This window comes from Lucilia cuprina, chromosome 5, assembly GCF_022045245.1.
Source record: "Lucilia cuprina isolate Lc7/37 chromosome 5, ASM2204524v1, whole genome shotgun sequence".
Classification (NCBI taxonomy): Eukaryota; Metazoa; Arthropoda; class Insecta; order Diptera; family Calliphoridae; genus Lucilia; species Lucilia cuprina.
In genome coordinates this window covers 17396228-17421466 of record NC_060953.1, presented here as the reverse complement: position 1 = coordinate 17421466, position 25239 = coordinate 17396228, and the positions used below count along the sequence as shown (strand labels likewise).

At 31.0% G+C, this 25239-nt stretch overlaps 3 protein-coding genes across 10 annotated transcripts in view; 2 read left to right on the top strand and 1 right to left on the bottom strand.

The window, feature by feature from the left end:
• Window positions 1-407: 407 nt before the first annotated feature.
• On the top strand, window positions 408-5034 carry LOC111677107 (GATOR complex protein NPRL3). The gene is made up of 3 exons (XM_023438170.2): window positions 408-2091; window positions 2328-2483; window positions 4429-5034. The coding sequence occupies exons 1-3, from the start codon at window positions 512-514 to the stop codon at window positions 4772-4774; spliced, it is 2082 nt and encodes a 693-aa protein (XP_023293938.2). The 5' UTR covers window positions 408-511; the 3' UTR covers window positions 4775-5034.
• A 287-nt stretch (window positions 5035-5321) lies between these two features.
• LOC111677105 (CCR4-NOT transcription complex subunit 7) lies at window positions 5322-22072 on the bottom strand. 4 transcript variants are annotated; one of them, XM_046953355.1, is made up of 5 exons: window positions 21646-22072; window positions 18508-18754; window positions 15019-15380; window positions 14537-14954; window positions 5322-5673 (listed from the first exon to the last, which is right to left on the bottom strand). In XM_046953355.1, exons 3-5 carry the CDS (start codon window positions 15375-15377, stop codon window positions 5548-5550), a joined length of 903 nt encoding a protein of 300 aa, XP_046809311.1. In that variant the 5' UTR covers window positions 15378-15380; window positions 18508-18754; window positions 21646-22072; the 3' UTR covers window positions 5322-5547. The 4 variants fall into 4 exon arrangements, with proteins under 4 accessions (XP_046809311.1, XP_046809312.1, XP_023293932.1 ...); XM_046953356.1 differs by having other exon boundaries at window positions 21837-22072; XM_023438164.2 differs by lacking the exon at window positions 18508-18754 and having other exon boundaries at window positions 15019-15398.
• LOC111677113 (sodium-independent sulfate anion transporter) overlaps window positions 18742-25239 on the top strand; it is a 24587-nt gene continuing 18089 nt past the window's right edge. For 2 of the 5 annotated variants that reach the window (XM_046953350.1, XM_046953353.1), the window contains exon 1: window positions 23012-23278. Coding sequence is in view for 1 of the 5 variants with exons in the window: in XM_046953349.1 (XP_046809305.1) it covers window positions 22179-22188 (10 nt within the window). In the remaining 4 variants the exon portion in view is untranslated. Of the gene's footprint in view, window positions 18907-22154; window positions 22189-23011; window positions 23279-25239 lie in introns of those variants that run through there. The other 3 variants (XM_046953354.1, XM_046953349.1, XM_046953352.1) reach the window with 3 other exon arrangements.

The following is a 25239-nucleotide window of genomic DNA, read 5'->3' as shown; positions in this document are numbered from 1 at the left end:
AAAAATTTTATGGTAAATTTAATATAATCATAAACACTTCTTAAGCCTACCTCTGTAAATAAGGAAACTTCTATGTATATAATTACAAATGATCTCCATTTCAAGACAAATTAGCTATATTCAAATTTAGACCCCATCCTCCAAGTTAATTTTCACAACTAAAATTTAATAACACTATTTTCTTTTAACATGTATACTTTTATTAAAGTTTAGCTAAACATTAGAAATTTAAGTTCGTTTTCGAAATCGTCAAATTGTTTGTAACATCAAAATATTTCGGTTGATACAAGTCATCCTTAAAATGAACATTTAATACAAAAATGAACCTTATGAATTGCAACTCTGTAAGGATTCATTCATTATAAAATTATTTCGTTTACCAACACTATGTTTTAATTTATCAACACAAAACAGCTGCTCTAAATAAAAAAATATTTTCTTTTCCTTTTGTAGTGATATTGTAGAACTTTGATTTGATTTCCTTAATGTACATAAATATTTTTTTGCCATAATGGAAGTTAATCCTATGGCTATAATTCTTGTTTATTTGGATAGCAAAGGAGATAGATTGTTGTATCGTTATCCCTATCAATTGCAAAATGGAGAAAAATCGTCACTAGCTCTGCCGGTCGCACCACCTATTGTTCCACATGTTGATAGTAGTAGCAGCATAGTGAGTACCGGATCCAAAACTGGAAATGACATGATTCACAAGAAGCGCAGTCGTTTCGCTCTACAAAATTCCGATGATTTACTGCAACCGGCTGCTCCTAACAGTGGTCATAATATTGCTGTCACAAAAGCTGGACAGTTACACGGTTTTGCTGATGAAGTACTGGCTCCTTTATTTGCTGTTAAACCACAATTGTGCAATCAAAAATTTGAGCTTAAAGTTAATGATGTACGTTTTGTAAGTCATCCCACTTTGGTGTCCAAAAAAGAGCATCGTACAAGCCAGCTTACTAGCTTAAGTGCGTCCACAAATAATCAAACACTAATGTGTACACCACAAACTTTGATACCAGCACAAAATAATCAAAATACACAAAAATCCCAGCCTCATCAAATGCTGGTCAATATTGTGTTTGCTTTACATGCCCAGGCAAGTTATTCTATAGTTAAATGCTATTATGATTTAAGTAAACGTCTTGGACTAGCCCTCAAAGTAGAAGAGCAGAGGGTAGGTTATCTTACAGAAGAGACTGTTCTGATGGCACGTACACACGATGAAGTTTCCTCCAAACAGCAGCCTTTAGAGAAAGCCTTTGATTTGATATCCGAAAGATGTAGTTTAGCGCAATCGTTAAAATCCATTTATCATGATTTGTGCACTACTGGCTTGTTGAATAGCACTATTAATCAAAATCTCACCTTGAGCTTTTGTTTGCCGGCTAAGGCACATCAGTTGCACAAAAAAGGCAGCATGGTGGATCCGGAAACAATTGATCACTGTTTAAAGTCTTTGAAACCCTACCATGGCATGTTACTACTAGTGGATTTTGCAGAACTTTTGGATTGCGTTCCTCCAGCTGGTGCTAGAATGTTGTTGCAACTTATAGAAGTTTACACTCCTCTAATGAGTTTACAAAGCATGGCATCTGATGCTGATCTCAGCATAGAACATGTCAATAAATTGGTCTCCCATTTAGTTTATTGGGCAAAGGCAACCATTATTTATCCTTTATGTGAAACTAATGTCTATGTTATTGCACCAGATGCACCTTTGCACACAAAATCACATTTGGTGGAAAAATTCTCTGTACGTTTTCCTGGTATGTCACTATTTGAAGTAATCTCTGATTTTTCTTTGCCCACATCGATTGGTCATTTAACCACCCCTTTGCAACAGTCTGCCCGGCAGGGTATTCTAGCACAAATGGTCTTGTGGATGTTGCAACATCATTTACTTATGCAACTGCATACTTATGTACAATTTATGCCGAGTGATTTGACCGATTTGGATAGTGATGACGATGATGACGGTGGTTGTGAGTTAGAATCGGCTTCATTAATGGATTTGGCCGGATCTCTTTTGGGTCAAGATGATATAATATTACCAGGACGCAGTAGTAATGTCAGTGATGATGATTTGTATGTATTATTTGTGTGTTGATATTTGTTTTTTATCATTTGATATGAATTTTCATTAGAGTGTCAAGGATTTATAAAATTAAGTCGAATTATTGAGTTTTTTATCTCAAACATTGTTTATAGAATTAATAGCATTCGTTCGATAGTAGAATAATATTAAAAGATGACACTCAAATGTATATGTTGTTCATGTTGGTTTGCTTTTAAAAAATATATTTATTTCTTTATTTTATTAGAGGAGCAGGTTCATTGTTGAGTATGTCTAGTCAACCATTACCTGTACCACATACTAGTCGACGTTCCATAACAGAGGACCGATTTTCCGGTGGCGGATCTACAACATCGGATAATATTGCCGCCCAACCTTCTTCGAGTCATAAATCGAATTTTAGGTAAGTTTAAAGTAGATCCCAAAGTATTTGTATTTTTTTATAATTTTCTAAATCATTTTCTTCCAACATGATTTGCCATAACACGTTTTCGTTAAGTTCTCATTTCAAAAATACATGAAGTTATTGGGTACTCAATCAGGAAGTTGTAACTTGTGTTAGCTTGTTGTATGAAATTCTCTACATGCCATGGTATAGTAATATCCAGTTTTTACTTACTAATAAGGAGGAATGTAGATTCCTTGTAATCTGGACGAAGAAAACATTTAGTATCTTATAAATTTTGATTCTGCCCACATAGACGTACTTTATTGAGTGAGGTTAATGTCTCCATTGACCAGTAGTAAGTTTACCATTTAGTAAATGCTATTATTATGATATCTACTGAACTACTGACAGTTCGGGGGATTGTATTACTTTGAACTTTGCTTCCTTATTGCAGTCTTTTGACTAACTTAAGTCCAATAAGTTTCCGTTTTTGAAATCAACACTTTTCACACTCTTAGCTCTGCATCATTGATTTCGTCAATAATCATCCCATTCCGATCTTTGATATTCACCTGCAAACATCTTTTATTGTTAGACGATTTCTTTACCTTCTTGTTAGAGGAAGGGGACTAAACATCCTCAAATCTAATTCCCCAAAGACCTTCTTATGGGAGGACCTTTATGAGTGCCGGATTTGTATCCGCTTCTATGTTTTTGTTGTAGCATTTACAAGTGTTTTGACATAACCTGTTTAGAAGGTTCCTTATTGCTGAAGCCTTTTATCTTAATGATCTTCTTACGAACACCATTAGTTGAGTTTTTTAGTTGTTGTTGTTGTAACAGCTAAAACTATACAATAATCTAATTGGGGGGTTCTATATCAATGTCTAGACATAAAACTTCAACTGGATGTGTCCATAAATCCATTGGACAGTATGAAGTAGGGTTGACTGAGCAGTTGAATATGTGTTGGGTGTCATGGGGGCCCTGACCACATGCAGGACATTCGTTTGGGGACGGCACGGTATATACGTGACCAGTTATTGAGCCTGTTGCTCCATCCCGATATTAGTTGTGCCAGAACTACTCTTGTTTTCCGCGGCAGGTTTTCTTCTATGCCTGCTATGGGCGGTGGGTGACCTCCAAGTACGACATTCATGCATTACCCTGCGACTGCGGAATTTATTGCGTCTCTATGAATGTCGTTTAAAGCTTCCGAATTCGAGAACTGATTCAGTTGTTTCTGCACATATCTGTATATGTATGTTCTTCTTGTATATACGAAGATCTTTCCTGACTTGCATCGGAGGAGTAGACAACAGTGTAATGTTAAAGTAGGTAGGTAGGATCTTCGTGGCGTAGATTGAGGATGTAAAGAGGCTATTAAATGTGACTCCTAATATTTTTGTTTGGTGCACGGTCGGTAGTTGTTTATCTAGTTTCTACTGATGTTTTGGGCTTTCAGGCGATGTCCTTTTAACATTTGCTGTTTGTTAAGAAAACTTGAAAGTCTTGGTCATTAGTGCGTTCTTTTAAGTGTTAACTGATTTACCCAACAAGAGGATACCCACGTACTAATGACAAATAGATTGACGGTCGAGCGCAACCCGTGTTAAAATAAAAAAATTGTTAACCCAGCAACAGCTGTATCAAGTTTATCTCCTCTTGATAGAACTCGGCCATAATCTAATTATTACATCAAATATATGTTAGCTTCAACCAGTATTAACCCGACTCAGAAGAGTAAATTCCTTAATGGCACTAAGAGAACGCAAATTCCTTAAGTGAAAAGCTGTCTATCCCTTAATGAAAACATCGATGAAAGTCAAAGGATTACAACTTCCCTTTTCCCTTGCCTTGTTTACGACTAACTTTATTAAATAAACTCTTATAACTTATGTCAATATTTTTACTACAATTCCACTGACTACAATCTCCTCATTCTAATAACTGTTTTCAGCATGACAGCTTCCTTAAGTACGGATAATTGTGATAGTATAGCATCCATTGAAGATGAAGAGAAAATCAAAGAACTTATACAAGTTTTTGAGGAATCCGATCGACCCGCCATCAGACGTATACCAGCCTCAGCAAATCTCGATGATTTATCATTAATGGTTAAACTTTATCAGGCGGGTTACTTTAAAAGTGAACATCATTTAGAGGAAATTATGTATTTTGAAAACTTAAGACGTTCCCAGCTATTACAATTGCTCGATAAATTTCGAGAGGTATTGATAATATACGAAACTGAAGATCCAGCTATAGCATCAATGTATAATAATAAAATACCAGGAGAATGGTAAAATAATATAAATAAAGTAATTGAAAACAAGCACAAATAATTACTTTGTAAAACGAAAACCAAATCCTAAAAAAGATTGTAAATAAAACTGCAAATATTTTCTTTTTTTTTAATATAAATTTAAAATAATTGTGGTATTTTTTTAGTATATATATTTTTTTATTGTTGTTGTAATTATTATAATGCTTTGCTTACTTAATAATTAATCAATTGTTTTGTTGTTGTTTTTTATCAAAAATTAAAGAAACACATTAATTTAAATATATTAGTTTTTTTTCTTTTGTAATTTAGTTATTTAAAACTGTGTAGATGTTTTTGTGTGTGTGTGTTTTTTTTAATGTTGTTTCAACTACTTTAATATTATACTCTTTTTTTAAGGTTTTACTATTTTTTTTGTTAAATATTTTTATTTTACTATTTTTTTTTTTTATTTTTTTTAAGTTAAAAATTTTATTTTTTTCTACTTAGATTGTTTTTGAAGACATGCATAATATATATTTTTGAAGCTGTTGTTGTTGTTTTTTTAATTAGTTAGATATTTTTTTTAACGAAATTAAGTTTGTTTTTGTTTTTTGCTTTTAAAATATTTGTTTTTCTTAATTTTTTTCTTATTTGCTTGAAGTTTGTTCTTACTGTGCTGTGTTGCTGTTTTAACTCTTTCTTTTATTAACGCTGTTGTTGTTGTTATTATAGTTAATTATATTATATTGTTCTGTTTCATGTTGTTGAATTGCTGGCAAATATATTTTGCGTACGTTCTATTTCAATTATAAATCACGTTGCATTTGCATTCTCGCCATTGCTCTCGTGGAAATTAGCACCATTTACTATGAATGAGGTACCCAAACCATATAAATGTCCACAATATTTGGCATTATCAATATTATCCTCAAAGAACATCTATAAAGAAAAGTTGAATACATACATATATAAAAGATTTATAAAACAAAAACAAAAAAAAAACATTTTAACAGCAAATTGGCGAATTTTGGTATTAAAAGAGGGTTTTTTTAAATTAAATCAATCCATTTTCAAACTTGTTATTTTAGCATAAAATTTTCTATCTTAGAACCTCTGTTTTCGATTCTGAATTGCATCTGAAATATATTGCATAAATAGGCATTCAAAAGTTCAGTACATTTCCCATATTCGTTACAGTTTAAATTTTATATATTCTGGTCATGTGTCCATCTGGTCCATCTGTAGAGAAAATCGGTTCGTTCAAAGCCTGCTTTAGAAAATTACTTTATCGATTATAAGTTGAAAATACAAGTAGAGCTATGAAATTTGTTATAAGCTTGTTATAAACCAAAATCTATCTAACAAGTGTCGTTAGGATTGGTCACTTTATTATTAATCATCTCTATTCTGCATTTCAATTCGAATCAAAATTTTCTCCATTTGCATGGAAGCTCCGACAATGCAAAGTTGCATTTCGATTTAAAGCTCCGACACTAAAATAATCACTTCGTTGACGCATTCAGTTGTAAGACCTGGTCCACACTGGGAAACTATTGTTGAGAAACTTTTGATTTTGTGTGTGAGAGAAAGAGAAAGAAATATCAATCATCTTTTTCTCTCACACACAAAATCAAAAGTTTCTCAACAATAGTTTCCCAGTGTGGACCAGGTCTTACAACTGAATGAGTAAACGTAAACAAAATGCAGAATAGAGGTGATTATTTTAGTGTCGGAACTTTAAATCGAAATGCAACTTTTCACACAAAAATCAAAAGTTTCCCAAAAAAAAGTTTCCTAGTGTGGACCGGCATTTACGCAACGATCGAAAAAAGGTAAGAAAAAGATGAAGTAATTTCATTTTGTTTCAATGTTTTACGAACGTGTGTATTCTGCGTTACGATCGTACTTACGTTTTTGTAAGTTGTTGTTGACCTGGTTCAAACTGGGAAACTTTTGTTGAGAAACTTTCGATTTTGTGCGTGAGAGAAAGAGATGGTTGATATTTCTTTATCTTTCACACACACACACACAAAAATTGAAAGTTTCCCTAAAAAGTTTCCTATCGAAATGCAGAATACCAAAGTTGCCAAACGGAGAAAATTTCAATTCGAATTGCAATGCAGAATAGGGGCCAACAACTTGCAAAAACGTAGTTACGATTGTAACGCAGAATAAACACAATCGTAAGTTATTGAAATTAAATGGAATTACTTTTCTTTTTTTTCGAATACCAATTTTTGATCGCTACGTAACTAAATGTGGAAACGTAATCGATATGCAGATTAATAACTCCACACTCTCTCGAATTCTACAGTGTCCGAAAGTTGTCCCCTTATGGTCAAATTATGAATGACTTCTTTCAAGCCCAATATATCACATATTCTAGGAGTTGAGATGATCTAGCCTAAAGTCCTGAAAAGCCTTAAAACAATCATTGTCCCATGGTCTAAGAGTGAATATCCTTTAATGTAGGACAGTAACAGAGAAGAGGTAGTCTTCTTTCTTACCATGACAACTTCTGCAGAAGTCATTATGGGGTATTGTCAAGTCTTTTTGCATCATGTTTGAAGTGTTATGATTGCAAAAATGTTATTCATATGGAAACTAGTTACTTTTAAAAGTTATAACGTTCGTTGGTCATAACTTCTAACTAAGAATGAAATATAATTCATTTTCTCATCTTGTCTAAGGGAGTGTATAAATTTTTCAGTTATGCAGAAGTTATCTGTTTCTATATTGGAAAATAAGTCTTCTTTCTGCTTTGCTAGTTCATCACTCAACAAAAAAAGTGTGCACAAAGATGTAGTATTTTCATCAAAACTAGTAACTCGAAGCACTTCGATGATTCGGATGAATTTAAATTTTAAATGAATTTTATATTAGCGTGTCATTGGAGGGATGTTGTTCCTTTTTTTGCAACTCTGAACTACATCTAATCTTAGTTTAAGAAGCAGTTAAAATCCGATATTTGCATGTCAAAAATAAAACACATTCTCTTATGAAAATATCTCTGGTTTTTCACCAAAACTTAATGTACTTCAAATATGTTATTTGTAACGACTTTTCCTCATATTTTTTCTTACTTTTAACTGGGTTTTCAGTTGTAAAGAAATATTTGGTTTATAAAAGAGAATAGTATGTAATCGCTTTGTCAGATGTGATTAAGATGTAGTTTGTAAAGTTTGGCATTAATTATTTTTTGCTGGGCAGTAATACAGTTGCTTGTAGAATTATTGTGCTCATGTTAGTACGACTTGTTGAATCCTATTAAGGGATTTCTTACATACCTATAGTAGTATTGATGTTGTATACACACACACAGGTTAAATACTCGAATATCGCTATTTGTTATCCTATAATACAATAGTCAGTTTAACGCTCGTCTTAGTCTGAAGTTTGCTATATTTATTCTTAAATCTGAATAGCATTTTAATTCAAAGTTCAATGAAGGCTTATGTAACGAATGTTATCATCACAAAAGAGACGCAGTTACGTATGAGGCAATAGGGCTCCAAGTTCTATTATCATTTTTTTCGAATTTTCACCTTTTACTCTGAGATTTTTGTTTGAAATTTTGAAGATTGGGCTTAATCTTTTTTAGATTTTTCCAAATGACATACGAATCTAACCGCTGAACATAATATTTTCTAATTTCAACTACTGCCGGTATCTTTCTTCAAATCCTTAGAAATTTGTAGTTGACAACTACATACATACTTAGAAGTACTTCAAAAGTACCGAGCAATGTTCCAGAGAATGAGTTCTAGAAGTAATGGTGAAATCTCTAGATCCATGTTGTTCAAGAAGTTTAGGTGGAACTATGTAGTTTCTATAGAACAGAATAGAACTTCAATTTCTAGTACAAGTGTTTACATGTAATATAAAAAAGAACAAGTATAACTCCTCCTCATGTAATCAATCATAATCGTTTGTCATTTAAATTTTAGTCGTGTTAGCTTATTAATTATTTTCTATCACATAGCAACGTTAAGGTCAAAAAGGTTAAGCAAAGTGATTATAAAATATGTAATTTATACATGTCACACAAACCCAGACCATCACTTTTCTAACTAACACTATGTTTAATGTACATTAGAGGTATAGCCAAATTGTGACCCCATCACGACACAAAGTTCAATATATTGTTATTTACGATAATACTTTTCAATACATTTGGCATAATATACTCTTAGATGATAAACAGAGTTGTTTCGTCGCTGTAATAACAAAGGGCCAAAAAAGGCGTTTTTTTTTAATTTCAGAACAAAGATATCTCTAATATCCGATGTGAGGGAGAAAATCTGAGATCAGAATCGAATTCAACACATCTCAGAGTTTTGACTTTTTTGAAATATTCTCTTCCTCATCTAAATGTAGAGGTTCTTTTCTATCGTATAGCGCAAAATATAAAGGTATTGTCCTGGATAAGAATATTCTCTTAATATTTTCAAAAGTCCTGAAACGGTTGATATGTTTGTGGAAGTGTGAGTAACGTAATTTGACTATTTGAAGCAGTTATTAAACCAATTATGTTGTAAGTCGTAGTTGTCTGATGTTACTTACTTTATAAGGCCTTAAATCAACTACTTCATAAAAAGCCTATGAAATTTTCTTATTTCTTGGATATTTGAAAACTATTATGACTACCTATTAGTTAGAAGCAGATTACTGAATACTGTCTCTGCATTGCTCGCGACAAATGGTCACGTGAGCACACGTGCTGAACGGCTAAAGCGCTGTGGCCACAAATAGATCCACTAAAGTCTTAATATCTTCTTGGTCTGCAAAGACCGCTTATCACTGGCCACTGTAAATTTGGTAACCATGCTACACACATTGGTCTTCTGTTTAACGATTATTGTAGAAGTTGTCAAAACGAGGATGAAGAGGAAACTATTACTCATCTTCTATGTGAGTGTCCTGCTCTGGCGGATGCTAGACTTCGGACGCTTGTATTGACATACTTTGGTGATCTGTCTGATTTGTCGAATATTCATGTGGCAACTGACCTGGTGTCTTCTCTCTTTCTTTCTTAAAAATCTTACTGCTATTCTCACTTTCTCTTTACCAAAGTTTCTTTTTCCACTTTTTCCCTATCTCTCTTACAGATATTAATACAAAGGGATCAACATGGACCCAAGTGATAACCTAACCTATTAGTCATGAAATTAAGTACTATTGGCTAATCTATATTCCAGAGTTTTTTGATATTATTTGCTATTGTATAATAAATATTTCATTACAACTGAAAACCCAGTAAAAAGTAAGAAAAGAGATGTAGAAAAGTCATTACAAATAACATATTTAAAGTACATCATGGTTTGATGAAAAATCAGTGAAATGTTCATAAGAGTGTCATTAAGAGAATGTGTTTTATTTTTGACATCCAAATATCGGATTTTAACTGCTTCTTAAACTAAGATTAGATGTAGTTCAGAGTTGTCAAAAATTAACAACATCCCTTCAATGAAACGTTAATGTAAAATTTACATGTTTTTCACCCAAATTTGAAGCACTTCGAGTTACTAGTTCTGATGAAAATACTACTATCTTTTTCCACAATTTTTTGTTGGGCTACAATAAAAATTGTTATTATTGAAGATGAGGAAGAGACGTTATCTATCTTTTATGTCTGCTCTGGAAAAATTTTTATTATATACAACCCTACAACGATACGACATCGATTGTGAATTGGACAATTATTGAGTTTTTCAAATTTGGTTAGAAATACTTTTGAAATGTGCTAAGATATTGTTTAATAACACTGCTTACAGGAGTACATTTGAGTGATTACTAGATTCCTGTGGTCTATAATTGTAGTTACTAGATTAGACTATCTACTCCTAAAACTTCACATATTTCAGCTAAACTCTTCAATATCATTTATAACTGATAATTGTAGTTATGAAAATCGTTTAAAACGTATAGGACTTTTATGTAAAGATTTCTGTAAAACTATCCGCTACTAGGTCTTGACCCAGTTCAGCTAAACTGTTTAATCTCATTTATAACTGATAATTGTTGTAATGGAAAAACGTATGGGACTTTTTTATAATGATTTATGTAAAAGTTGTCATTCTGAAAATGAGGACTGGGATCCTTCTATGTAATTATCCAGCTTTGAAAACTTTATGTATTCAGAATGTGTAAAGGTCATATTTATATTGGCTACCCAGCAAAAAGTTACACGACAAAGATGTCGTTCCCACTACAATCGGTTCTTCGCACCGGAACGACTCGGAGTTCAACGAACAACGACCAAGGATTGTCAACCCAGTCACACCGACTTTACACGTGTCGCTGCTACAACAACAACGACAAAGATGTTGTTTAATCACAGAGGTGCATGTGATGACTAAGTGGTTTGATTTAGGTCAAACATGCATGATTTTAATATTAGCATGTCATTGGATATCATGCGTTTTTCAAATAATCGAACCAATGCAAATTCCATCATTTTTGAATTTGATTGGTTCAAGCTATTTGTTAAGTATGTATTTTCTGAAGATATTTTAAATATTTTGTTAAAGAAGACATTTTCTAACTGCAAAATAGGTAGAAATGAAACACATTTACAATGAGTTGCATTGGCACTGTTATTAAAGAAGTCATGCAACTTAAATGAACTCTGCATCAATGCAACATTTTTTTCTGGGTAACTGATCTATACTTTTGTATGATAAGAATGTATCTTTGGTTTGTCAAATTGAGTGTGATTAGGAAATCTTTCTATTCAGAGACTTAATCGCTAATTAATTTTTTCCTTATATTTATCAGACTCTGTTTTCCCTACTCTTTTTACACCCTTCACCTTTAAAATAAGCAAAATCGGTCCATAAATAACGGAGATGTGATCAAAAATCCGAGACAACCTCTGAAAATTTCATCAAAAACTGAGATTTTTTATTCACGCTCAAACAAAAATTGCAAAAACAAAATACACAATCATACGGTAAATTTTGTTATTCTGTTTATAAAAACAAGACAGAGCGAGAGCAGCAGAGCAAGAGTAGCAGAGCGAGAGCAGCACTAGTGTGTTGTTATTGGCTAGCAACATGAAATTAAGTATGTGGAGCCTGGCTTACGTTCGAAGCCATAAAAGGGAACTTTTTGGTACTTTTTTGTTTTTCAAAAGGTACTTTTTGATTTTTCTATAATATTGAACCTAGAAATATGAAATTATATATGTAGTGTCAGAATTAGGTGAGAACACATTAAATGGAACTTTTAGGTACTTTTTCGTTTTTCAAAAGGTACTTTTTGAGTTTTTCATGAACTTAGAAACATGAAATTAAGTATGTAGATTCCGGATTAGACGAAAACACGTCAAAGGCGATTTTTTTTGGTACTTTTTCGTTCTACAAAAGATACTTTTTGAATTTTCTGTAATATTGACCTAGAAACATGAAATTAAGTATGTAGAATCGGAATTAGACGAGAACCGGAAAAAGTGAACTTTTTGGTACGTTTTTTGTTTTTTTAAAGGTACTTTTTCAATTTTCTATAATATTAAATCTAGAAATATGAAATTCAGTATGTATATTCAGAATTAGGTGAGAAGACATAAAATGGAACTTTTTGGTACTTTTTCGTTTTTCAAAAGGTACTTTTTGAATATTTTAGATATTTTTCAAAAGGTACATTTTGAGTTTTCTATAATAATGAACTTAGAAACATAAAATTAATGTATGTAGAGACCGCTTTAGACGATAACAAATCGATGGGAATTTTTGGTACTTTTTCGTTCTGCAAAAGGTATTTTTTGAATTTCCTATGATATTGAACTTAGAAACAGTCGGAATTAGGTACTTTTTGAATTTTCTATAATATTGAATCTAGAAACATGAAATAAAGTATGTTCATAACGAAGTAAGTGATTTGAAAGAAGTGTTTTTGATATCGACTTTTTTAACACACCATAGTGAAGGGTATATAAGATTCGACACAGCTGAATATAGAACTCTTATTTGTTCTTCTTACAAGTAAGGCTGCTATTAGATTTCTGTTATAAAGTGACCTTATGGACCAAAGTTGAGAAACCTTATGTATTGTGAAAGTTAATTAAATTTTAAACCTTGTATTTGTTTAAAAATTAAATTTTTTTTCCAATAACTTGTGTTTACTTAAAATTAAGATTTCTATAAAAAAATGTTATATCATGAAAACAAAATCAATCCAATTTTATAGGTTTTATTCTGTGCTTTGAAAACTTTTCAACAATTATTTGAATTTTTCTTTTCTATTTAAAGAAAGCCTAGTTTAGTAGTAGTTTATGGTGTTTATATAAATTTAATTAATTAATTTTAACTAAAAGTTATTAACTTTGCAAGTTTTGGTTAAAAAAAAAACATGCATGTAACGTATACTTACAAAATTGATAGGGAAAGATTCAACAAACACTAGGAAACTAGTGTTGTTAAGCAAAATATGAACTTGTTCATTATTTAACCAATGACTTGTAATTAATTTGAAGTTTTTTTTTAATTGTGAAAAGAAATTATTAACAAAGCTGCTTAGCTGGTTATATGAAAGAATATGTTAATGAAGTTTCATTGGCTTAAAATGAACAAGTTCACATAGAGCGTTGGGAAAAGTTTTGGAAAAAAATGATTACATAACAAATGAAAAACCAATGAGTTTTTGTTTTTTTTTTTAATCAACAAAATAATTTTTAATTCAAATTTATATTTGATAACAAAACCAATTTTTGTTTTTTTTATGGTAAGAAAATAATAATGAGAGAAAGAATATAATAAAACTAAAACTTCATTAACAATTCATACATAGAAGCAAAATTTTGTAAAACAAAAAGAAACTTAACATTTTGTTGTAATAGAAAAACAAAAACAACTTAAAAACTACATATTAAATAATAGTTAAAGTTTAGTTTAATTCAATTCAGTTAAGTAAAATTAGAGAATAAGTTTTGGTGGTTTAAATATAGTTTTTTTAACATAAAACCTTGATTTGAGGTAGCAGAGATCGTTTAGAGATTTCTATAGATTTCAATAGAGAAATATTTAAAGTTTTTTTGTTTTGTTTAAATAGAAATAATATAATAAAGATAATTTTAATTATCTTAATTGAAAAAGAAAGATTCAAAATAGTTTTGAACTATAATTTAATAAAAAATATGTAACGGTAAGTAGTTACCGCCTTAATAATAATTAACAAACTAGAATGAATATTAAATATTTAGTCCAGATTTGTTTTGTTTGTTAATAACAATTTAATTACAACGACAAGTTTTAAGTCCATAAAGTCGTAGATTTTAAAAACTATTAAACGAAAACTGAAAAATTATTAATTTTTTTAAAATTAAAAAAACCATTTCAAATGGAATTTAAAAAAAAAAGAAACTATCTAAACATTTCAATAATATTGAAATATTTCAAATATTTGATATTTGTTGTAGTCTAAAGAAAAAAAAAAACAATACTCTATTAAGGAAACAGAGCAAGAGACAGTAAGTAAAAGAAAGTCCTTAAAAACTAATAAGCGAATGTATGTGAGAAAGGGATTAAGTAGCAAGTTTGGTTAGTTTAAACAATTATCGTTTCGATGTGAAATACTATTAATTACAACATTTTGTTAGTAGATAAGTTAAACGTTTGTTTAGTTAGATGACCCTTGACTAGTGTGAGAGTTTAGAACAACTCTATACATGATGAAATATGTTTTGTAACTTTTTTTTGTCTCACTTTCAATTATTCGATTATTAAATGTTATTGTTGTTAAACTCAACGGCATAATCTAAAAATGTGGATGTAGTTCCTATATTAATATTATTATCATTCAGTACCTCACGCATTTTGAAGAAAGCCATGCCGGTTAGCAGGGCATCGGAACCAGCCTGATGCTGTGGTCCCACACGACGTAACTCCAATTGATCGGCCACCTCTTGTAGACCACCCTTAAGGTTTTTGCATGATTTCATTAGATATTTAATGTCATATATATTGGGAAAATAAATGTGCAGTAAATCGAAAAATTCACTCTCATCGGCTGGTAGATTTTGATCGGTTAATAGCTTAAGCAAATAACCGAAATCATAGCCAGAATGAAAGCAAAGCCATTTAATATTATCCATCAGAACAATGCCAGATGACATTAAAAGTTCGGCAAAATCTAAAGGATCAATGCCATCATCTTCATGTTTACGAAATTGTATGCCAGAATTTGTCAGCAAATCAATTGAGTCCTGGGCATACATGTCTTCACTGTATATACATAAAAAAGAAATAAAATTAATATTAAAACTACCCAACAAGCTAAACAACTTACCTCAAATTGAATTTAAAATTAAATTGCCAAGTACTATAGCCGGGTGGTGTTTTACCCTCATCATCCATAAAGGTTAAACCCAATTGTATAATGCGCAATAAGTCTACATTACAACGCAATAGCTGATAATGATAATCGGCTGTTGAACGAAATTCACCCACCGGACGTGCAACAACACCGGGAAATTCCGTATCCATTGCAACATAATGATATTTTTGCACCACCTTACGTATAGTACGAAATTCTTCTTCTAAATTATGTTTCCAAACATCACGTATGCCGCACTCTTCGTTACTGGGTATACTCGAGTTATGACCGGCTGAGCCGTGTCCACCGGAACCACTTACTGCAGAAGGCATTGGCTGGAATATTTGTGAAAACTTTAAAATATATTTTAATTTACTTTGGAACTTATGAAGTGGAAGGTATTAGGGTGTGTTTATATGATGATATTGTTGTGTATGTTATTAAATAAAAAAAATAATTTTTATTGAACAAATGAGGAGGGGAAAAACATTTGAAATAAATAAATCAAAATTTAAATAAATTTGTATATTAACATTCATTCAGCAACTGCAATTAATAAGTTTCTATTATTAGTAAATCCCACAGTTTTCCTTTAAATAGACTTGGAAACCTTGATACAACAACAAAGAGTCAATGTTCGGCTTTGGTTGTAGCAGCGAGACTTGTTCGATGAACTTCGAGTCGTTCCTGAGCAAATTACCAATTATGGTGGAATCGAGTATAATTTTGGAAATTTGACAGTTGGTAAGAGGACTCAGTGGAGTCAAGAGTCTTGAAGGGAGTTAGATCTACAGTTTTCCTTTAAATAGACAGCGAGACTTGTAATGTTGCTGGTTTGACAAACTTTGATCATTGTTCGTTAAACTTCGAGTCGTTCCGATGCAAAGAACTAATTGTGGTGGAATCGAGTAAGAGGAGTCAGTGGAGGCATTAGTCTTGAAGGAAATTAGATCTACAGTTTTCCTTTAAATAGACTTGTAAACCTTGATACAACAACAAAGAGTCAATGTTCGGCTCTTGCTGTATCAGCGAGACTTTTAATGTCGGTGTTGCTAAGTTGACAATCTTTAAACTTCGAGTAGTTCCGGTGCAAAGAACCAATTGTAGTGGAATCGACTATGAGTTCGAAAATATGCAAATTGGTTAGAGGAGTCAGTGGATGTATGAGTCTTGAAGGAAGTTAGATTTTCAGTTTACCATGCGAGGGATGTCGTTCATGTCATGATCTTGTCAAGAAACTAAGAACGGTTTCTCTATAATCGTATTAATTTTTATCATGACATAGATAATACGTGTCTGTCCAATCTCGGTTCATTCTTTGTGTACTAAACGCTTTGCCATTAACTAGTGCATATAGAAAATTCACACTATCATCTTTCAGGGCGAACAGTTTCTACCTAGAAATAGGTTGGTATAATCCGGAGATGGCGTGATAGTAGTTTAACATTAAGGAAAGGTAAGTACTGACTGACCTAAAAACGATCTACTTGGATTGTCAAGAAACGCCTTTGTTCAATTCAATTGGATCTTCGTTCTGGAACTACCTGAGTCATTTTTAACCAAAGATTGTCCCCAGGAAAGAACTATCGGCCACAATCAAACTTTTACAACAACAACTGACGATGTTAAGACTTCAACAACATGGAAAAAAGTAGACAAATCGGCGAGACCAAAATGGTTTTCGTCTACATGCTAAATCGAAATTATTTCAATGACGAGAGGGAAATCAAGTAAAGAGGGTTTGTCTAAGCTCTCTGAGGAGAATCAGATTTGGAAATGTTATACATATCTGGATAATAATGCAAAAGACTGAACATCAGACAGGATGTAGCAATGTTAAAATGGATCTACAGTTCCGTTAGTGCTATTTTGAGATTGTTGTCTCTCTTGGGAAACTACAGGTCAACACAAATACGTATTGAGTTGTCAAACACATCAACGTATTGGAGAGGAGAGTATTTCACAAAAGATAAAAACAAGTCTACGGGTTGCACTGCGACATCAAAGTTAATGATAGAGCTGGAAAGCATCTAATCGGACCTCACGCTCAAGGAGGATTTTGGGAGAGCCTAATGCTGTTGAAACTATTGCCCATCATTCAATGAAAGCAAAGAACAATGCTTCGGCCTTTCTGCTTTAACTTGTTTAGATGAGCTATCTAGGATATGCCTTAGGGATATCCTAAACTTTGTAAATCAAACCGGCTGGTTTAAATCAAGAAGTACACAGCAATAATCAAATGGACTTCTTCGACCACTAAGGTAACTCGACCACAACTAGATGGGCCCATGTGAACCACTAATGATTGATTGAGTGGCTGCCCTTCTTATCTAAACCTAAGAACTTGAAAAACCTTAAAAAATCATCTGCAAGCAGCTGAGTGTGTTAAGTAGTGAGAAGATATTTGTATTAGCGAAAGATTATGATTTCAAAAGCAACCATGGTACCTTTGGTACTGGCTAGTTGTAGTCTAAGAAATCTAATGTGGGTGTTTTAGGCTGGAGACAACAGAATAGCCTCCCGCATTCAGAATACTGAAGGCAATTAAGGAAATGGATGAATTTTTAGGTAAGGAAATTCGTTTGAAGTTTATCAAAAACTTATATTTTGGAGATCAGAGAGCATCTTCAATAGAACGGCCAAAAATTGTCAACCCGGCGACAGCTGTATCAACCCAAAAGTTTTTTCCCCAAAAAGAACTATTGCCCACAGTCGAACAGTTACAACAACACCAGTGTTAAGGGTTATTGGTAGGTTTCTGCATTGAAGACATCATACCATCCGACGTCTTCCAATTGCTTGTTCTCAAATAACGTTGCATTCAGTGTCTATAGATTCGACAAAGTTCCAATAAGGATCCAACTTGTGATCTAGTACATAATAGAAAAACTTTATAAGCAAAATTATGTGACGGATGACGCATTTCTTTAACTTTTTCTCCCATTTATCTGTGGATAAGACCTTTTAAGGTAGCGCCGTTATATGCAACAAAACTACCACGTACACAAAGGCACATCGATTTAATCTTTTGTTATATCGAAAGGAATAATTTTAAACAATAGCATCAACATTTGAAATTCTGTGTTAGTTTATGCGAATTTTATATTTAAATTGCTTTGTTTTTGAAAATTGTTTAAAGCATTTAACTTCGTTACACACTTCGCAAACTTAAAAATTTAAAGATTATTTTCATTTACTAAAATTAGTTATAACTTAACTTTTTATTTTCATCACAGTTAAACGTGTTTAATTACAACAAATATTAAATAATATAACAAAATGAAAATGATTTAAACAAACACATAAAAAAAAGTAAAATAAATAATAAACAAAAAGGAACAAAACTTAAGGAACAATTAAATTAAAATGATATTAAACTGTAATGATTTAATATAAAAGAAAACAATTTTTGAAAAATTCAAAATGTATCTTTGTTTTATGAAACTATTGTTTTCTACTTACATCAATTGTTGTTGGCTTTGTTGCTGTTTCAGCCACGATTTCTTGAAATAAACGCAATGTCGAAATTATTTCGCAAATGCACACAAAAGTGTTGCTATAAATTTACTTTTTTTTTTTTGGTTGGTTTGTTTATTTCGATTTCAATTAATGTTGATCGTTTTAATATTATTATTATTATTTTTGTTTTGTTTATTTACAGTTTATCTATTTGCTGTGTGTGTTGTTTAATGACAAAAATAAGCAGAAACTGTGAGAGAAATTTAGATAATAAATAAAAAATAAAAGCTTAAAAATTCGTTATATTTCTAATAATTTTTGAATATTTTTTTTAATATTGTTGTCTTGTTTTTTGTTTTGCTTGAATCAATAAATTGTTGCAACTCGACGCAATAAATGCCTGTAAGTAAGATAAGAGATATATAAACATAAAGAGAAATTCATTAAATGCTTCAACTAACTATGAATTGTGAGTAATTTGTACTAAATATAATTATGAAAACATTTTTTAAAAATGTTTGTATTAATTTCGAAATACTTTTGTTTTGCGGTTGAGATGATGGATACGAAACAGTTTTTTTTATTGCAAACTTTATTTTTTAAGAAATTAAAAACTTTTAGTCTATTAACAAGTCAAGGTTTCAAAGAACCTTAAACATGATATGTTTAAGGTTCTTTGGAAAGGTTCTTTTCTCGTATATGTATACAAGAGTCTTTTCCAACATGTCATGGGAGAGCATTTAACTGATGTTCAAATTAGTATGTATAACTCGGTAATATCTCAGAAAGAACGTTCCCACAACAATTTGATCTTCGCTTCGGAATGACCCATGTCAACCCAGCGACAGCTGTATCAACCGAAAGTTTTTTCCCCAGAAAAGAACTATTGGCCACAGTCGAACTGTTACAACAACAACAACTGTTCTGTTAGCAATAGTTACTATCGGACTGGCAATATCAAGTGCCAGGGAAATGTTGAATAATATAGAAGTCTCTGAAGGCATTATTGGTTACGATAATTAGATTTTCTCTCTGAAACGACACGATTCACAATCAACTAAATATTGTCAACCCAGCGACAGCTGTACAACCGAAAGTATTTTCTCCAGAAAAGAACAAAGGGCCACAGTCGAAATGTTACAACAACAGATATAATAGAGATCTAAATAAACACCCCTGCGATCTCGGATAGCGTACGTTGTCAGTCAAACTCTAACAACAACTGTAACTAGATTTCACGAACTTTTTAACTACAGGGCAAATTTCCTTTCCAACTCAGTTGGAACCTTAATCCCTTTTGACTCAGCCGTTGAATGCGGGTCGTCTACTGGGTTTAGATCTAATGGAGTTGTATCTTACCGAGTTGGATAACCAGAGTGAAGAAGAAGAGTAGGGAATAAATTTTAAATAAATACGTGTAATTTCAGGTGTCGCTGCTACAACAACAACTAGGTCTCCGCTCTAGAACGATATGATTTTCAAACGATCAAACAATAGCTGTATCAAACAGAAGTTTTTCTCCAGGGAGAGCTTTAAACAGCAGCTCAACTTTTACAGATCTATCCTTAGAATCTTTGAATATAAATTTAATATTGGAAAAAGAAAAGTTTATTCAATACGAAAACGACGCTGGGGAACTATAATAATGACCGAAACATAGAGGGTTATGAAAGTAAAGGAAGTTTGAGGAGAATATTTGACTAAAAGATCCAAAAAGGTGAACTATATTGACTAGTCATTTCATTGACCAATCGACTAGTCTATTAACTAGCATATCAACTTATACATGTTTAGTTTACAAAAAAGTCTACAGACTTGTTAAAAAATTAACTAATTAAGGGCGGGTTTCTTACTATTCAGTTAAACTAGGCTTAACTTGATGTTAGATTAAACTCAGAACAAATTTAGGCGAACTTTAACCGATAATTGTGTTTTTCAGTTTTAGATTTAAGCTCAGTTAACTTTGTTAGTATTGCCAAGTTTTCACTCAAAAACATAAACAATGAACAGCTGTTTTTTGCAATCAATACTTTTGTAAATGGGAAATTTTGGAAAAATGTTAAATAAACATTTAAAACAATAATTAATGAAACAAAACAAATCAGAAAATTGCAATTTACTTAAAATATTATGTTTTTGTTCTTCCGAAATCGTTGTTTTATTGTTTTTGTTAATTGTGTTTTCTCACTTATAACTTGAGTTTAATTGGCCAATTACACTCAGTTAAACTAAGATAATAAGTAATTTTACTGATAACAGAAAAACACGAAACATATATTAAACCAGGTTTAACCAAAGAATGAAGATTATCTTTAGCAGAAAAACTCGCCCTAACTCTATTAACTTGTTTATGGACTAATCTATTGACCGGTACATCAACAAGTTTTTGAAATAGTCTGTACACTAGTTTATTAACTAGTAAATTGATAGCCTTAATCACTGCCAACTAGTACATGAACTAGACTATTAACAGGTCAATTGAAAATTCTATGGTCAAAGCTAATGAAAAATTTGTACCAGCACAGTGCCAAAGACAGCCATTAGGGAAACATCTTAAACCAATACCAAATATAATATAAAAGGATTAAAAAAATCGTTTTCTGTGAGTTCGTATAATATAAATTTAGTGCATTTGCAAGGTAACCATTACAACTCAAAATCTTTGTATCAAGTAAGACTTCTTTGAAAGTTAAGTCATTTTAGGAAATTGTAATTTCAAATAATTTTTAAAAAACTCTTTCTTTTAGACAAATTTAACCCGATAGACATTGTTTCTTATTTCAGTATAATAATAAAACCATAAATTTAAAGTTATAACACTTTATAAGTAAATGAGCAATATGTTCTTATAGTATAAATAATAAATATCCTATCACAATTGCGGCAGCCTGCAGTAGCCAGTATTTTGTTGCAACATATTTTTGTGCGTTATATTATTGATTTATTAACTGTTCGGCGTGAAGGTTGACGCATAAATCAATTTTTTTTTAAATTTTACAATACAGCATTTTTAAAATTACTTTAATATACATCAACGATGATTCAAATTTTCCCCATTTTTATAATAATTATGCATTAAAATGCAATCCATATAGGAAAGCAACATAAAATAATCGAATGTATTTCTTCATTTCTTCTTACCCATTTCATATTTTTGTGTCTCGGGGTATGCAAATTTTTGTGTGAAAGCTAAACGTCTCTGTTGTTGATTTTTTTTTACTTTTTTTTGTTTGTTTGCACAATATTTATTAATCAGCCAATTTGTTTCTTTTTTTCTTAGAAAATTTGTGCAACAAAATTTATTAATTTAGATATATTTTTTTAATAAACACCTTTGAGATGAAATTTTATAATTTACGCTTTCCGATTTTTTTTGTCAAGACAATATTTTTTTCAAAGTGCTTAATCTATTGCAGTGTTTTTGTTAAACTATATTTCTTTTAGTTTATAAGAACTTTTTCGAATTTTATAGGCTTTACTTTCGCAATTAATAAATAAAAAACTAACAAAAATGTTTTATGCTCGGTTTATTCGCGTATTCTGGAAACGATATCCACAACTTTTATGAAATTGTCAAAAAGAAAAAAAAATATGCTAAGAAGAAGTGTGTTTAGTAAACATATGGAATGTATTTTAAAAGCAGAGTTGTATCTGAGTGTCAATAAGGCAGTTCAATGTTAAATGGTAAAATATTAGAATTAAAGTTGCCAGAATGTTCTTTAACTGATGGTCATTGCATTTTGGCGCAAATTATTGCATTTTCATAAAGAGAATTTGACAGCGTCGGTTTTGAGACAAACATGTTTTCATTAGTGTAAAGTCGGTGTTACTGAGTCAATCTTGGCTCATTGTTCCTTGAACACCGAGTCGCTCCGGTGCGAACAAACGATTATTGTGGAAACTGTTTTTTATAAGTTGCGCCGTGTCGTAGAAAAATAAAATACTTTGAGTTTAAAAATTGTGTTTTTATTTAAAAAAAAATGTTATATATTTATAAACATAAAAACAACTAATTTTTTGACACTTTTCTTTTCATACAAGATATTCAGTTAATAGACATTGTTTAATTTATATAACTTTAACAATAATCCGAATAATTCCCTTTGATCCTTAGCAAAATACAGCAGTGTTAATGATAAAACAGTGTATATTATAAAAGCGGGTAATTTTGTTAATTTTGAGTTTATTTTGTTTACATTAGTAACAGTACTACTAGTGAGCACATAATTAACAAATAAATGTTAAAACTCTACCTTTTAGATGTTGCCAAATTTTAATCCCTAGAATTCAATTAAATATTTCCAGCCGATGTTTATTACTAAATTGATCATGCTATAAAATAAAAGTGCTTTAATAACTAAATTTATTATTTTTATACATTTTATTTAAAGTTTTTCGATTTTATATCAATTTTGGCATTTTGCCAACATCCCTTTTACAGTGCGCTTATTTTTGCAGCTGTGGCAACACTTCGTTTACTAACATTCTGTAACACACATTAAATACTGCCAACAAACTATTCGGCACAGTTTTCGTTCAGCTAGTTAAAAAGTTCTACAAAATTTATAATTAAAACAAGTATTTCTTAACAAAACAATAAAATAATTTGCATATATCCATCTGTAAATATAAACATCTTTATTTCTCATAAAAGATACATCAAAAAATCAATAAATCAACATTAAATAAAACAACAAAAATTGTGCAAAAAAAAAAACTATCAGCTGCTAAGTAAAACAATAACAGAGAAAACAACAACAAAAAGTGAGAATAGGTAAAAAATGAAAACAGAACAAAAAAATTGCACAGGAATTTATGTTAAGTGTTGCCATTTATAAATTACAAACACACACACACTACATCATAAAATAAACAACTTTCCTTTTAACGGTATATTTTATTTAAAGTAATGTTTTTTATTTCATGTTATAAAAAGTAAATATAATTTTTATTCAAATTTTTATACTTATGTGTGATATTGAAGAGATGCTAAAGTATTTTTTTAATTTCTCTTTTCACGTTTATAATTTCTATTGAAAAAGAGAGTCATTTGTGTTTTTATTTTGTTGAATAAACAAAAACTAACAGGTTTTTATCGATAATTAATTTATGCTTACCCAGCTTCTTTTATGTTTTATTAATCATTTATAGGTCTTTGACTTTTTTGCTTGCTTGTAGATATATTTACTATAGATACAGGGTGTTTTCTTAATGTGTTATTTTGTAAAATTCTCAAAATATTGGAAATAAGTCTTTAGTCTAGATTTTAGACTAGACTATAATTAGACCACAGTCCATACTAAATAAAAATGGACTCTATCAGACTATAAACTGGTCTATATAGTCAGATTATACACTAGACTCTAGGTTTAGGTTAGGTATTTTAGGCTGCAAAGACGCACACTAGGGTCCTGTTGGTCCCTTTGTGATACCTGTAAAGATAATAGATATAGAAAAGAAAGTTTAAGGATTATAAGAGAGGTATAGAGTAAGTATAGAATGAAATACTAAGGCCGGGTTTCATACTCCTCAGTTCAACTAGGCTTAACTTGCTGTTAGATTAAACTCGGAACAAATTTAGGCGGACTTTAACCGATGATTGTGTTTTTCAGTTTTAGATTTAAGCTCAGTTAACTTTGTTAGTATTGCTAACTTATCACTCAAAAACATAAACAATCAACAGCTGTTTTTTGCAAACAATACTTTTGTAAAATGGAAAATTTTGCAAAAATGTTTAATAAACATTTAAAACAATAATAAATAAAACAAAATAAATCTAAAAATTGCAATTTACTTAAAATATTAAGTTTTTGTTCTTCCGAAATCATTGTTTTATTGTTTTTGTTAATTGTGTTTTCTCACTTATAACTTGACTTTAATTGGCTGTTCATTGTTTATGTTTTTGAGTGAAACGTTGGCAATACTAACAAAGTTAACTGAGCTTAAATCTAAAACTGAAAAACACAATCATCGGTTAAAGTCCGCCTAAATTTGTTCGGAGTTTAGTTTAACAGCAAGTTAAGCCTAGTTTAACTGAGTAGTAAGAAACCCGCCCTAAGAGTACTGAAGAGTTGAGATAGTAGACGAGGAGATAGAAGTTTTGTCCCTGTGAACTTTGACCAAATTACTGTGCTTGATAAAGACATTTATATTACTCAGTCTTAGCCTGGAAAGTTCTGACAAATCGTCAAATAGGTAGCCGCTTTCCTAGATATATGAATCGAATGTCTGCTAGCGCAGGGTATTCAGCTTCAGATCTTTCATCTCATCATTATTGCATATAATTCTAACAAATACTAATTCATTGCTTATTTATGAACAAATTTTAATTTTCAAACATTTATAAGTGTTTTCTTAATTTAATTCAGAAATTTTTAAAATTCAGCAAAATTTAGAAAAAATCCGATTCTAATTCAAATCATTCTGACCGACTTTTAAGTGGAATGGTTACTGTAATAATTAAAATGAAAATAATTTGTAAATTCTAATTTTTGTATATTAAGCACTTTTTAAAGATTTCCCTAATGATAACAAAAGTTTGTAAATTGAGAGAAAAAAAAAATAAATTGGAAATTTTTAATTGATAACGATCGTTTTGGATTACGCTAATGTAGTCTTACATGTCTAAATTTAATTAAAACAATTTAAGTGTTTGTGACTCTCAACTATTTGGAGAAAAGTATGCAAACAAAATACAAATTGTATATCGATAAAACACTCTTTTGAACAAACCGC

Bases quoted from the DNA above. Each gene is read 5' to 3' on its own strand.
- LOC111677107 (XM_023438170.2), top strand. From the start codon at position 512: ATGGAAGTTAATCCTATGGCTATAATTCTTGTTTATTTGGATAGCAAA. The intron at 2,092-2,327 runs GTATGTATTATT...TTATTTTATTAG, and splicing joins AATGTCAGTGATGATGATTT to AGGAGCAGGTTCATTGTTGA. The intron at 2,484-4,428 runs GTAAGTTTAAAG...AACTGTTTTCAG, and splicing joins AGTCATAAATCGAATTTTAG to CATGACAGCTTCCTTAAGTA.
- LOC111677105 (XM_023438164.2), bottom strand. The intron at 14,955-15,018 runs GTAAGTTGTTTA...ATGTATATACAG, and splicing joins AATTTTAAATTCAATTTGAG to TGAAGACATGTATGCCCAGG. The intron at 5,674-14,536 runs GTACTGAATGAT...TTTTCTTTATAG, and splicing joins CTTTCTTCAAAATGCGTGAG to ATGTTCTTTGAGGATAATAT.